Source organism: Myotis daubentonii, chromosome 5, assembly GCF_963259705.1.
Source record: "Myotis daubentonii chromosome 5, mMyoDau2.1, whole genome shotgun sequence".
NCBI classification, from domain to species: domain Eukaryota; kingdom Metazoa; phylum Chordata; class Mammalia; order Chiroptera; family Vespertilionidae; genus Myotis; species Myotis daubentonii.
The window spans coordinates 83,559,074-83,573,402 of record NC_081844.1 but is presented as its reverse complement, the minus strand read 5'-3'; the positions used below and the strand labels follow the sequence as shown (position 1 = coordinate 83,573,402).

General features: G+C 44.8%; 2 protein-coding genes across 22 annotated transcripts in view; one reads left to right on the top strand and one right to left on the bottom strand.

Annotated features, from left to right (window-relative positions):
- The window catches only part of LOC132235769 (protocadherin gamma-C4), a 158,477-nt gene that overhangs the window by 52,102 nt on the left and 92,046 nt on the right, over window positions 1–14,329 (bottom strand). The window contains exon 1 of one of the 21 annotated variants that reach the window (XM_059698680.1): window positions 10,847–14,143. The exons of 19 other annotated variants lie outside the window; for them this stretch is intronic. In XM_059698680.1, the coding sequence (XP_059554663.1) occupies window positions 10,847–13,237 (2,391 nt within the window). In that variant the 5' untranslated portion in view covers window positions 13,238–14,143. One more of the 21 variants, XM_059698668.1, reaches the window with a different exon arrangement.
- Window positions 3,415–3,806, top strand: LOC132235773 (short transmembrane mitochondrial protein 1-like). The gene has a single exon (XM_059698688.1). The coding sequence runs from the start codon at window positions 3,468–3,470 to the stop codon at window positions 3,720–3,722; it is 255 nt and encodes an 84-aa protein (XP_059554671.1). The 5' UTR covers window positions 3,415–3,467; the 3' UTR covers window positions 3,723–3,806.

Here is a 14,329-nt window from a genome sequence, read left to right as displayed (position 1 = left end):
ACATCCAGGTAGCATTTATAATAAAAACGACATAGCATACATGGACAACAATATGGAACACTACCATGACTAATCAATCAGACACTTTTATGCATCTTACTATTAATATTATCTTTCTCTTGTCATACCAGTAATTCTCCTTCTACTCTTTTCAGTTTCCATATTATTTGCCGGGGTCCAGCCCCAGCAGGTTCAGGGGTCCCCAAAGGCGTGGACGGAGTCGGCGAAGAAGGAATGACACGGAGACAGGGTTCAGTTGATCAGCAGCCTAGCCAGGATCTCTAGCCCGGATCTCCAGAGAGGTTCTGCTTCGGATCTCCAGCGAGGTTCTGTAGCCATGTTCCCTCGCTAGGTTCTCCAGCCAGGTTCTGTCCAGGCTCTCCAGTCAGGTTCAGTGTCCAGGTTCCAGTCAGGTTCTCCTGCCAATCTCTGTAGTCAGGTTCAGTCCAGGATCCCTTGCCATGTTCTCCCGCTAGGCTCTGTCTCTAGGCTCTGAGGCCAGTCCCTCTCCAGGATCCTCCGGCATGCTCTCTCCAGCGAAGTTCTTCTGTCTCTAGGCTCCGTGTAGGTTCTGTCTTCTTGATTCTGTTCTAAGTTCTGAGTCTTTCTGTCTTATGAGTTCTGTGTTCTGAGTTCTGAGTGTTTCTGTCTTGTTACAACTGTATTTATACCAGTTGATTCAATCCTATCAATCTCTATTACAAAGGTTAGGGCGTTTCTTATCTCCATTCCAGGGAGAAAAGATTATGTAGTTTAAGCATGACTGTTCGTAGTTAAAGGGATTAATTACCCGCCTGGCACTTAGTTGAGGGGTTTTATTCCCTCCCTAACTTCAGGGGGAAATCCCTACCTGGGGAAACCACCTTTCTCAGAGACCTTGGTTAAAACACATAGTGCCAAGAACAGTATGCCATATATGCCAGGTCCTTTGAAACAGCAAGCATGGACCGGCTCCCGGCAATTATTCATTTTAACTAATTTCACTTTCCAAAAGTTACTCTTTCCTTTTCTTTGTTTGTTTGTTATAGTTTAGACTTCAAGCTTCTAAATCACTGAATGACATATAAAGGGGAATTTTATATGTGAATGTTATTCCATAATTTATGAAGTGTTTGTAGACTGTAATGCTAACATTATTTGAATCTATTGTATGATCACCTGATTACAAGGAACAGTCCATATCCAGCATTCTGCTAGTTCAAATTCATTTAAAGCATTTGAATTAGCCACAGTGGAGTAGGAGATATGGCCGGTGGGTCCCATGTTGGGATCTGAGGTGCAGACTTAGGCAATGGAGGCACCAGGAGGGTTGTTCTCGACCACATGGACCACATAGGCAGCCTGGTGGAAAACTGGCACATTGTTGTGGATGTCACCAATGTGTAGGGTGATGCTTCTGCTGGAGGAGAGGGGTAGCTTGCTTCTGTTAGTGGTCATGATGGTGACATTGTACTCCAGGGTTTACTTCAGGTCCAGGACCCCATCTGTTACAAGCTTGTAGTAATTATTCATGCAAGATTATATTCTGAAAGGTGCATTTTCTTGTATCTCCCCATTTCCTCCCAAATCTGGATCCTGTGTCTTAAACAGAGCAACTACTAGCTAAGGTGCAGAATCTTTAGGAATCACTGTGAGAATAGAAGTAAAAATCACCTCTGTGACTTTGTCATTATCATCTAGAATTTTGATCTCAACTATACTGGACAACCAGTTCCCCTCTTCTCCTTGCTTCTGAAACCATGGAATACTTTTTAATCTCTTCGTAGTCCAATGTACTTAAAGTTTTTATTCCTCCACTATGGTGATCAAAGCCAAACTGGATATGGGTACTCTGGGCTATAAAGGCATAACTGATTTTCACTTTGATTTCCTCGTCCAGGTCAGTGGCCCTCACCCTTACCCTGTATGCTGGGGAATGGCTTCTCAAAGACTGAACCTGGGTACATTCTGGCTAAAATGAGGGGTGGGGGTGTTGTAGTTGTGTTGCTTCCAGGTAGTCCTCATCATCTAACGCTGCAGGGCTAAGTGATGTGAGCTTTGCTTTTCCAGGTCTAGTAGCTTCTTTAACACAAGTTCAGTGTTTGTTTCTATTGTTGCTTTCTTTTACTTGAAGACAAATATAGAGTTGCTGCTAAGGCAGTAATTTTGTAAAGGAATTGTTTCCAACATCAGGATCTTCTGTAGATTCTATTGCAAATTTTGCTCCAGGCTGGGTCAATTCACATATTTAACTAAAAACACTCCTGCTGGCCGAAACCGGTTTGGCTCAGTGGATAGAGCGTCGGCCTGCGGACTGAAGGGTCCCAGGTTCGATTCCGGTCAAGGGCATGTACCTGGGTTGCGGGCACATCCCCAGTAGGAGATGTGCAGGAGGCAGCTGATCGATGTTTCTCTCTCATCGATGTTTCTAACTCTCTATCTCTCTCCCTCTCTCTCTGTAAAAAATCAATAAAATATATTTAAAAAAAAAACACTCCTGCTGAACCAGGAGGTATTATTATTTATATATTGAATACTTATATTAATGTGAAAAATAATTAAAGAATTTTCAACTACTGTTTCTAAACATATGATACAAACTCTAGCATGTCGTCATATTCACTCCAGGTCCATCTTGTTACTCACAAGTAAGTCTCCATTTTCTTCATCTGGAGTGAAGTATCTGTTTTCTTAACCCATAGCTTCTGAGTGGGTAAGCCTTGGACATAAGACCCCAGATCTTTGGCAAGGTCTGATTAGGAAAGTCATCCAGTGGAAACCTTTTGGAAACTCCTCATTTATCCCTGTTTTCACATTGGCTGATAGCAGTGCTCTGAATCCCTACTCTAGAATTGCAGCCTGAAGAAATCAGAGGTTGAGGTTCTGAAGAGTTGAGAGCAATGAGAAACAGATGTTTCTCACTGGAATTTGCAAGTTGAAAGGCAGTAGTACAGTCTTATTCGTGCGATTAATTATTCCTGGGAATTTATATCCTCAGTGACTCCAGTATATGAAATCAAAGCGATGACTTCTTTTTCTGTCCTCCTGATGGTTAAGAGTATTTTTAGGCTGAATCTCTCTTTTTATTTTATTTTATTTTGGGGGGTAGGGTCTTTTTTCAAATAACACAGTCTCAGGATAAACTATTGGCTGAATCTTCAGTTGCAAACATATAGAAAGCTTCTAAGATGTGTCACCATATGGAAATCTCATGGACTTAAAAAATTTTGACAAATCCCCAGTTCCTTAGCTTTGTACAGGTAAGTTAGAGAGCTTATTAGGAGTTCAATATAGAGGGAAAGCACGTGTAAGATAATTGGTATTGTAGTATGATTTTCCCCCCAGAGACCACTTTCTAATCATTGAACGCAAGCCTTTCACTGAGTATTAAGAAGGTGTGTAAACCACTGTGTGAAATGCTTAAGACTTAATGAGAGGCCCACAGAGCTACTAGTACCACCGCCCATCCTGCCATCTTCACTGACATCATGCTCCAGTTCCTGGTTGGATTTACTTTTGGCAGCCTGGTTGGAATGTATCTGGCTCAAAATTATGACATGCCAAACCTGGCTAAAAAACTTGAAGAAATTCAAAAGGACATGGATGCCAAGAAGAAACCCCCTAGTTCACGAGGCCAACTCCAGCACTGGCTCCAGGAAATCCTGACTCTACTCTTCTCTAGGACCTCCTTTACATCTGAACCAAAGCTTCTGTCTTCTGTCCAGTCTCAGCCTTTGCTTTGAGCACAAATGCGGCCACAAGTTAAGAACTGTACTTACTTTCCCAATATCCTCACCTCTTCCCTTCCTCCTTCTAGCAGCTTGGGGGATCCTAAGACTGGAATTATGGTGCTAGATTAGTAAACATGACCTTTAAAGAAATGATAAATTATTATTGTCCTCAATGTTATACAGAGTAGATCTTTTAAAAAATATTTTTTATTGATTTCAAAGAGGAAGGGAGAGGGAGAGAAACATCAATGATGAGAGAGAATCATCGATCGGCTGCCTCCTGCATGACCCCCACCAGAGATTGAGCCTGAAACCTAGGCATCTGTCCTGACCAGAATTGAACCATGACCTCCTGGTTTATAACTAGACACTCAACCACTGAGCCACACGGGCCATGCCAGAGTAGATCTTTTAATGACTTCTCTAAGAGAAAGTGTGGAGGTACTGATTCTTTTTGCATATAGATAAATTATTTTATTTGACTCTATGGTCTATCTGATGACAATTTCTTCACATTTTCTGTACCAGAGCTCTTCCCATTTGGTATACAGAAAACTCATCCTTTATCCTTTGATATAATTTCATTGCTGGAACCAGAGAAATTATCAACAAATATCCTAAAGCTAAGATTAATATTTTGCATAGCCATGAGCTTAAACTCACACAGTCCAAATAAAATCAACCCCAACTTTCAGGGTTGCTAATCCATTTTCCAGTTAAATCATCCTAGAAATCCTAGTGGGATAAATCAGCCATTTGAATAATAGGTTCCTTGTTTAGGTTACACTATGGTTCAGATAGAGAAAAATTAACACTCATAAAATTGTCCCATCCAATAAAACATTTCCCCTATCTTTTATGACCACAAACAGGGGCTTCTCAATCAAGAATGTTTCTAGGCACTTAAGATTTTTAAATTAGCGTTCATAACAATTTTAGAACAGTTTTACTTCCACCCATAGGTTATCCCATTGTACCATGTGGAGAAGCATCATTATTACTTTTCCCAACAGAATGTAAAGTGTGCTGACATTAAAAGCATGGCTCCTTTTTTTTCTATTAACAATGTAAAAAAATGGCTCCTGCTAATTAAGTACATATTACGTATGAAGCATGTTATGAACCAATGATATGTTATCACTAATCCTCACCACAGTTTTACAAATTATACATTGTAATACCCATTATGCTGAAGCTGAAAGAGATTAAATAATTTGTCAAAGGTCACACCATTAGGAGTTACCTCGTTGCAAAGCTGCTATTTTTCCATCAGACTACATTTTAGAATACTGATATCAGGTAATCCCTAGAGCGCATACATTTGTTCATTCATTCACTCAACAACCATTTAATGAAACCCATTTAGCTCAAACTAGAAGCATAGTTAAGATTACTGATACTTGAGATATAGCCTATGGGTCATGATTAATCATTGCTCTTGCTCTTACAGATTATCACTAAATCGGGTAAAATGAACAGAAGTCAGCATATTTGGACAATACTAGGTTATCTTCCCAAATAATTTCTGTTGTGTGCTCCATCTTTCCTTCAGAATTGACCACCATATGAAAACTGGTCCTGTGATAAACATTTTGATAGCTTTTACAAAACAACAGGAGTGACATTCCCTTCTATTCCCCTCAAAATTACTTAGAAAGCTATTTAAATTCCATTTGTAAACTAATGTCTACACAAAGTTTGCATATTTATGTATACTCAAAACTTCCTTTAAAAAATCATACACAAATAGAACCACACTGTATTTCTGGATCTTTTTTGGTCTTGGTTGTCAAGAAGCGTAAAGTTGTATGTGAATCTCAGTAACAGTCTCATTTTAGGGCCATTTGATTTTCTTTCTTTCTCTAAATGTTTTTCAATCGCTTTTATAAGTCTAGGGTTTAATTAACTATTGTATTTTTAAAAGAAGATAGGTAACAAATAAAGAAAGAAAACAATAAGGATGTTATTCCCTACTTTATACCGGAATAACCAAAAGAAACCAGGCTTCTCACAGGTTCCAGAAATATTTTCTCATGAATAATGTACGTTAGCACTCTACAATAAGGATACATTTTTTCAGGAAAAAGTTAGAATCTGTGCATGTCCCAGAAAATTTTCCATGAGTGTGAACATTGTGGGAAATTTAACATAAGAAAAGAGAATTGCTGCAAATCCAACAAAGTGCCAAAAAATGTGCTCAAAACACAATTTGTTAGCTCTCAGTGTTCCACAAAGTCATCATTAAAATAATCAGTGTGGATAAAATGGGTAAAAGAAATATCTAAACTGGAAACACATACAGACATTATATTCCCAAAATCTATAATGGGGGTGAAAAAAAACCATCTTTTCAGTTTTTCCACATGAGAACACTTATACATTTGCATATTTCAGTGAGAAAGTTTTAAGTAAGAAATAAATTCACCATATTTGGAAGTTCAAGAATGATTTGAAACCATGAAATGACTTAGCACACTGAGAAATTATAAATGTATGTGTCTCTAATGACCAGAGGAATCATTGCACTTCAGAAGAAACTAAATGCACTTTATGAATTTGTAGCCATTTAAGATGTAGTTGAAGTCACTCAATTTATAAGCTTTATTTAAAATATCATTTATCATTTTCATCAAATTAGATTTACCTCCTCAAGAAGAATTTGAGTTCTTAACAGATAAATTGGCATCAGATGTTCAATATAAAACTCTTGCATGGCCAATGGGAAATAAGATCAACTAAAAGCAGGAAGAGTTTTTTTTATAGTTTGTTAATTAAATTAGTGAAACTAGACAGTTTCTTAACAAGTACTTTATAAAGTGGATATAGCCCGGCCCACATGGCTCAGTGGTTGAGCATCGGCCTATGAATCAGAAGGTCACAGTTCGATTCCCGGTCAGGACACATGTCTGGGTTGCAGGCTCGATTCCCCAATGTGGGGCGTGCAGGAGGCAGCGATCAGTGATTCTCTCTCATCATTGATGCTTCTCTCTCTCTCTACCTCTCCTTTCCTCTCTGAAATCAATAAAAATATATTTTAAAAAATAAAGTAGATTCAAATTTTTATATGCAACATACACAAGTACATAAAAATTTGTTATAAATAAGGTGTGAGGGAAGGCCTGAGGGAAAGTGGAGGGGTTGTCATTGGTGTCTGCCATGTATACATAACTTTATTAGTATCTGCTTTATAAATTCCCAATACATACTCATCACCTATAATAAGAGATATTTTGCTCAAAGCTCAGAGAATAGTATTTGATATGGACTCACCTTAATTAATGCATGATTATCTCTAGAAAACACTGAATCACCTGACAGCAAAAGAGGCTCGCTTTTCCCACAGCTCTCCTGGCTGATGAGTGTGTCCGCATAGTTGGGCTGGGGGAAGATCAGGTGACTCTTCCCGGAGTCCGCGGTGAGGGAGACCTCATGGGAATAGGTCTGCAGGAATGCCTGCACCCCATCCACACCCACAAAGTGGGAAGCGGGCACGCCTGCAAACCCGCTTCTCGGAGCCTGGAGCAGGCGCAGTTTGTGCCAGCGCCTCAATCTGAGTGCCAGCAGCATGATGACAAAGGCAAGGAAGACGCAAGAGACTGCGGCCACTGCCACTACCAGGTAGAGTGTAAGGCCAGAGTCCTCAGGGTTGGCGGGAGACTCAAGGCTACTTAGGTCTGCCAAGACATCTGGGATGCTGTCAGCTACGGCCACAGTGAGCGTGACAGTGGCAGAGAGAGGGGGCTGGCCATGGTCCTGAACAGCCACCACCAGGCTCTGCTTGAGCGCGTCTCTGTCCAGCAGGGCCCTTGCAGTGCGCACCTCGCCCGTGTGCAGCCCCACCGCGAAGAGCCCTGGCTCGCTGGCCTTGAGCAGGCGGTAGGACAGCCAGGCGTTCTGGCCTGAGTCTCGGTCCACTGCCACCACCTTGGTCACCAGATAGCCGGGCTCTGCAGAGCGGGGTGCCAGCTCCACGCCGGTAGAACCATCAGTGGGCACGGCAGGGTACAGGATCTCTGGCGTGTTGTCGTTCTGGTCCAGTACAAACAGGCTCAGGGACACGTTGCTGCTGAGTGGAGGGTCCCCGCTGTCCTGTGCCATCACTTGTAGCTGCAGGTCTCGGAACTGCTCATAGTCGAAGGAGCACAGCGCGTACAGGACGCCAGTGTCCGAGTTAATGGAGATGTAGGATGACAGGGGAGCTCCCTGGACAGTGTCTTCTACCAGAGAGTACGTGACCTGGCCGTTCTCCCCATAATCGGGGTCATGGGCGGTCACGGAGACGATAGAGGCGCCTCTGGGGTTGTTCTCTGCGATGTAGGCGGTGTAGAAGGCATGAGAGAAGGCAGGTGGGTTGTCGTTGGTGTCTGCGACATTCAGTAAGATGTGAGTTTTCGTGGACAGGGGTGGACGCCCTCTGTCGGTCGCCGTCACCGTGATATTGTAGCTAGGGACCAGCTCTCGGTCTAGGGGGGTGTCTGTCACTAAGCTATAGTAAGTTCCATAAGACTTTTCCAATTTAAAGGGCAGGTGCTCTTGGATAAAACAGACCACTTGTCCATTTTCCCCGGAGTCTTGATCATTTACATTTAAAAGGGCGACCAGTGTCCCTTTCGGAGCGTTTTCCATAATGGAGCTGGAGAGAGAGGTGACCAGTACTTCAGGGGCGTTGTCATTCACATCCAAGACTGTGATGAGGACCTTGGCGCCCGCAGAATATCCTGCGTTATCCGTTGCTTGCACTTCCATCTCATAGAATCCTGATTCCTCGTGGTCCAGCTCCCCTTTTGTTGAAATTGTCCCTAAATTACAATTCAGCTCAAAAAGTTGGGCTGCCTTGTGGTCCACATACCGGAAGGAATACATCACTTCCGCATTGGCCCCTTCGTCGGGGTCGGTGGCGTTCACCCGCAGCAGCGTGGTGCCCACAGCCGCGTCCTCGGGGACGCTCACGCGGTACTCGGGCTGCGCGAACGCGGGGGCGTTGTCGTTCGCGTCCAGGACGGTCACGCGGATGCGCGCGCTGCCAGTGCGCACCGGGTCGCCGCTGTCGGAGGCCGAGAGAACCAGGTGGTGAACCGCCTTTTCCTCGCGGTCCAGGGCGCGCTCCAGTACCAATTCTGGGTACTTGTTACCGTCCGCTCCGCTTTGAACCGCCAGGGAGAAGTGAGTATTGTTACCGAGCTCGTAGCTCTGGAGAGAGTTTTTGCCGATATCCGGATCCCAAGCGTGGGGAAGAGGGAACCGCATCCCAGTGGCTGCGTGTTCACTCATTTTTATTTCTAAGTCACCTTCCCTGAAGGAGGGGGCATTGTCATTAATGTCCCTCACTTCTACCACCACCCCGTATATTTTCACTTTGTCCTCCATCAAGATCTCCAGATTGAGCTGACACCTTATGGCCCCCATGCAGAGCTCCTCCCGGTCTATCCTGCCCGCGGTGACCAAGCTGCCGCTTCGGGGATTCAGAGCGAAAAGTTGCGTCCTACCTCCGGAGACGATGCGGACTCCGCGCTCCTGCAGTTCCCGGGCCTCCAGCCCCAGATCCCTGGCGATGTTGCCCACCTTAGAGCCTGTTTCCAGCTCCTCGGGAACTGAATAGTGGATTTGGGTGCAGCCAGGTTCCCACAGAATCCCCAAGAGAACTCCCAGCAGGACCAGCCCTCTGCAGTCCTGGTGCAGTCGCGCAGGAATCATTGTCACTTTCCTGGAGAGTTATTTCCAGTGCTTCCCTTCACCACCGATGTCGACGTCAGGATCGCGAGGTCCGTCCTTGGAATCCGTGGGCCGGGGGACCAGAGCCCCTCCGTTCAGTTTCCTCGCAGTCCAGGAGGAGATGGTTAGCTTCTGGCTGTGCTTTGTGCTTCAGGCGCGTGCACAGCGGCAGGAAGGATCGCTCTGCTTTTCTCTCCCTGATTGGTGAACAGCGGCGCTCAGAGTCCTAACCAATTACTGCACAATCTTGAACTCCGAGAAAAGATTTTTGGTTTTTAGACCTCAAATAGCTCCACCTACTGTTCTTCAACTAGGGATGGAAGTGGAGCCGATTAAAACGACATTTTTTTGGTTTTGTTTTAATGGAAACTTCAGGGAGCTTCTTTTTATTTCCCCAAAAAATTTTCACACAGGGCCACTGTCCTAAGATTATTTTCTGTAGCTGTAGGCCTATTCTGATATTCCCATGAGCTTTTAAACGAACTTGAAATTTCTATACACAGTAATTTTATCCTTCATTGTAGTGCACCTGTGTTGACATCACCAATACCCCCTCCCCCCCAACATTCCTATTATGGGACATCTCCCTACGACTTTTCCATGTTGAGAAATCATATGATAGAATCACTTAAAATTCCTCACTCAGCTATAAGTTGGGGCAAAATTTTTCATAGATTCTTAAATTTGCCTAAATGAAAGAACTGCTTAAACAGGATGTTGACATTTAAATTTAAAAACCAAACTTTCACACTAATATGGAAACCTAAAAATAAGAAATGTGATTGTACACATTATGGAAATCACTGGAAGTTTATAGAAGACACATTACCATTTAACATTTTTAGAACAAAATCAAAGCATTCCAACTTGCATTTACTGGAAGTAAGGGTAGTACTCTATAATCTACTAATACATTATATTTCAAAAGGATGTGCAGGAAAATTGGTAATCCAAAGAATAATATACACTTACCTTTTTCTGGGTAACAAACCTAATTCCAATTACTGATAATTATTAGCAATACATTTAGAAGCCCATTAAAATATAAGAAAAATTCTCACTGTTGTGCTTTCGTGAATGCAAATATTTATATTCCAAGGATAAGCACGTTTGGCAGGCCGACCATAAAATAATTTTTTTTTGAATTGGGAAGACATATAGATGGATTTGAGGGCGGGGGGGGGGGGATGCATAAAATTGACCTACTCACTGGGATTCAAAGAATCCCTAGCAAAAGTGCCTGACTATTATAAAATCATTCCTATGTCCCCTTTTTAAAGCCTTTTCTCATGCATTCTCCTCTTCGTAGTTAATAAAGAAAATTAAAGCAAACCATTTGCAGATGAAAGGCATTCATTGAAACTCTTGTGAGTAGAAGCAACAGAGTTAGAGCTTAACTTATTATTCTCCTCAGTGACACTTACTATCGAGGATGCTTCATTAGAAAGATCTTGTGGCGGGACCATTTCTGGCGTCATAGAGAGAAAATTAAACATTGTTTTTTGAGAATCCGAGGCAACATGCATATTGTAGGAATAAGGCAAAGTTCCCTCACTGTAGTTGGGAGAAATCCCCGGTCCAGTCTTAGTACAAAGACTATGCTGAAAGCAGCGCCAGGTAGCCAGGCTAGAGGAGCGTCGCAGGCGCACAGCAATGGCCAGAATCACCGCCAAGAGGAAGAGCACGGAGATCAAGGCCAAGGCCACCACCAAGTAAAATTGCAGCTCAGCCTGGGGGTCAGAAGGTGTGTGATGGTCATTGAGGTCTGGCAGTGCCTCTTGAACACTGTCCGCAAAGATCAGGTGAAGCGTGGCGGTGGCAGAGAGGGGTGGCTGTCCCCCATCGCGCACAGCGACCAGCAGCCGCTGGCGAGGCGCGTCCCTGTCGCCCAAAGCCCTCGCTGTGCGCACCTCGCCCGTGCGCAGCCCCAGGCTGAAGAGTCCGGGCTCGCTGGCCTGCAGCACGTGGTAGGACAGCCAGGCATTGTGTCCCGAGTCCGCGTCCACCGCCACCACCTTGGTGACCAGGTAGCCCGGCTGCGCGGCGCGCGGCACCGTGTCGAAGAGCGCAGAGCCGTCGGGCCCCAGCGCCGGGTACAGCACCCTGGGCGCGTTGTCGTTGCGGTCGCCCACCAGCACGCGCAGGCTCACGTTGGCGCTGAGCGCGGGCGAGCCCTGGTCGCGGGCCTGCAGCGTCAGCTCAAAGGCGCGCAGCTGCTCGTGGTCGAAGGCGCGCTGCGCGAACACCACCCCGCTGTGCGCGCTCACGGACACGTAGGACGACAGCGCCCGTGGCTCCAGGTCGCTGGCCACGATGGAGTAGGACACCTGGCCGTTGGGTCCCAGGTCGGGGTCGGAGGCGCTGACCTGCGCGATGGAGGCCCCGGGCGGGTTGTTTTCTGGCACGTGGACCAGGTAGGCTGGCTGCTGGAAAACCGGGGCGTTGTCGTTGACGTCCCTGATATATAGGGTGACGCTTCTGCTGGAGGAAAGGGGTGGCTTGCCTCTGTCGATGGCTGTGATGGTAACATTGTACTCCGGGGTCTGTTCCCGATCCAGGGCCCCATCTGTCACCAGCTTGTAGTAATTATTGGCGGAAGATTGAATTCTAAAAGGAACGTCCTCTTTTATGAGGCATATAACCTTCCCGTTTTCTCCGGAATCTTTATCGTGTGTTTTGAACAAAGCAATCACCGTCCCGGGCTCTGCATCCTCGGTTATGGAACTAGACACTGAAGTGAACACCACCTCTGGGGCGTTGTCATTCTCATCTAGAATTTCGAGTATAATTTTACATTTGGTGGCCATGCCTCCTCCGTCTTTGGCTTCCATGATTATGGTATAACTGCTACTGATTTCGAAGTCTATAGGGTTTTTGGATTTAATTTCTCCACTTTGATGGTCTAGCGTAAACATACTTCCAACAGCTCCTGGTGTTTTGAAGGCATACCTGATCTCTGCATTGATGCCCTCATCTTGGTCGGTGGCTGTCACCTTTAGCACTGAGGTGCCTGGGGGCAAGTTCTCTGGAAGGCTAACTCTGTACACATCCTGACTGAACACTGGGGCGTTATCGTTGGCGTCAATAACCTCAATCCTAATTTGAGTGGTGCCGGTTCTGACCGGGTCACCACCATCCACCGCTGTCAGGACCAGGAGATGGGAGCTCTGTTGTTCCCGGTCCAGGGGCCTTTCTAACACCAATTCTGGGACATTCTTGCCTTCAGCTTTATCCTTTACCATTAGAGAAAAGTGCTCATTATAGCTGAGTTGGTAACTCTGGAGAGAGTGAGGCCCTACATCTGCGTCTATAGCAGATTCCAAGTCAAACCGAGCTCCTGGAGTTGCAAATTCATTGATTTGTAAAACAGTGCTATTTTGGGGGAAATGAGGTGGATTGTCATTTATATCTTCTATCATCACGTTTATGTGAAAAACATTTAGAGGGTTCTCTGCTACAATCTCTAAGGGCACGACACACACAGGGGTTTGAGGGCAGAGCGATTCCCGATCTATTCTGTCACTCACAAGTAAGTTCCCATTCTCCGTGTTTATGGCAAAGTATTGCTTCTCTGCACTAACTCTGAGGTTGCGGGTCAATAAATCCCGTACCCGCAGCCCCAGGTCCTTAGCGAGATTCCCCACTACAGAGCCCCTGGCCATTTCTTCCGGAATAGAGTAGCGGATCTGCTCGGAGAGCGCCCCGCAGAACAAAGGCAGCAGGAAGAGAAAGAGTACTTGCCACCGCCGCGGGGTCCTGCTCCTCTGCTTCGCCCTGGTGCCCATCCTTCTGAGCCCTGCTGCAGCCTCTGGCATTGAGAAGATGCTTTCTTTACAAATTGTGTTTAAATATCTACTTCCACCGCGTAGAAAACTCAAGGCTCCCAGTTTGAAGGCATCCCAGTCGGTATTCCGGAATCAGATTTGCCGAGCCGTGAGCCGGAGTCCAGACCACTCGCCTTTCTACTTGCTTTTGTGACTGCGCAGAAAACACCCGGTGGATCCTGGACTCCAGCTCTTGCAGCAGTTGGCCAACAGCGGCGCCCAGAGTCTGCTTAGAAAACTGCAGGCAGAAGCCTTGCAAATAATGGGATTCGGTATTCCAACAGCTATGTTGGACTGATGTCTAGGAAAGGAGGCAATTAGTGCGTTTTGGATGTGTCTGTTTTCCAGTGTTTACTTCAAAAGAAAGTTCCCTAGAGATGGGATCCAATAGAAGAGCTATAAACCCACCATTGAGAAAAGTTTGTCTTTTTCAAATCAGAGGCAGTGCAGATATTGGAAGAACAAAGCAAAGTCTTCTCTCCAGACTTAGAACAAAGACCACGTGAGAAAATAGCCCCCACCAAGTGGTATGGGGAAATTTTGACAGCCATGAAATGACACCTAGTATTAGACTCAATCTTATGTACAGATTAATTTCCCTCCTCCATTTATCAGGAAACGGGAGGAGAGCTTAAAGCTACATAGGTTATACTCAGGATAAGGATGGCCAATGACATCAAGTCTTCCTTGTTACTTATAAAAGAGATGTATGAAAGGGATCATTAAGTGTTTTACACTTACATCATAAACAACATAGAAGAATACCCTAGTAGGTTACCATAGGAATTTAATGTCATGAAATGTGAGGCTGTTTTATTTGTCCTTTTATTTAAATGGACCATATGTTGCACTTTATTACTACCTCTGAGTCAAAATAATCTTCTTAATCTCAAGTTTCAAAGCCAACCTTTTCTATTTTCTAGGATCTTGGTTGCCAGCTCCTAACTAGTTCAGACTACATTTTTTAAAAAATGTTTTTGTTGATTTTAGAAAGAGAGGGAGAGGAAAAGAAAGAAACATCATTGTGAAAGAGAAACATAAATTAGCTCCCTCCTGAATGCCCCCCACTGGGGATCGAGCCAG

Bases quoted from the DNA above. Each gene is read 5' to 3' on its own strand.
- LOC132235773 (XM_059698688.1), top strand. From the start codon at position 3,468: ATGCTCCAGTTCCTGGTTGGATTTACTTTTGGCAGCCTGGTTGGAATG.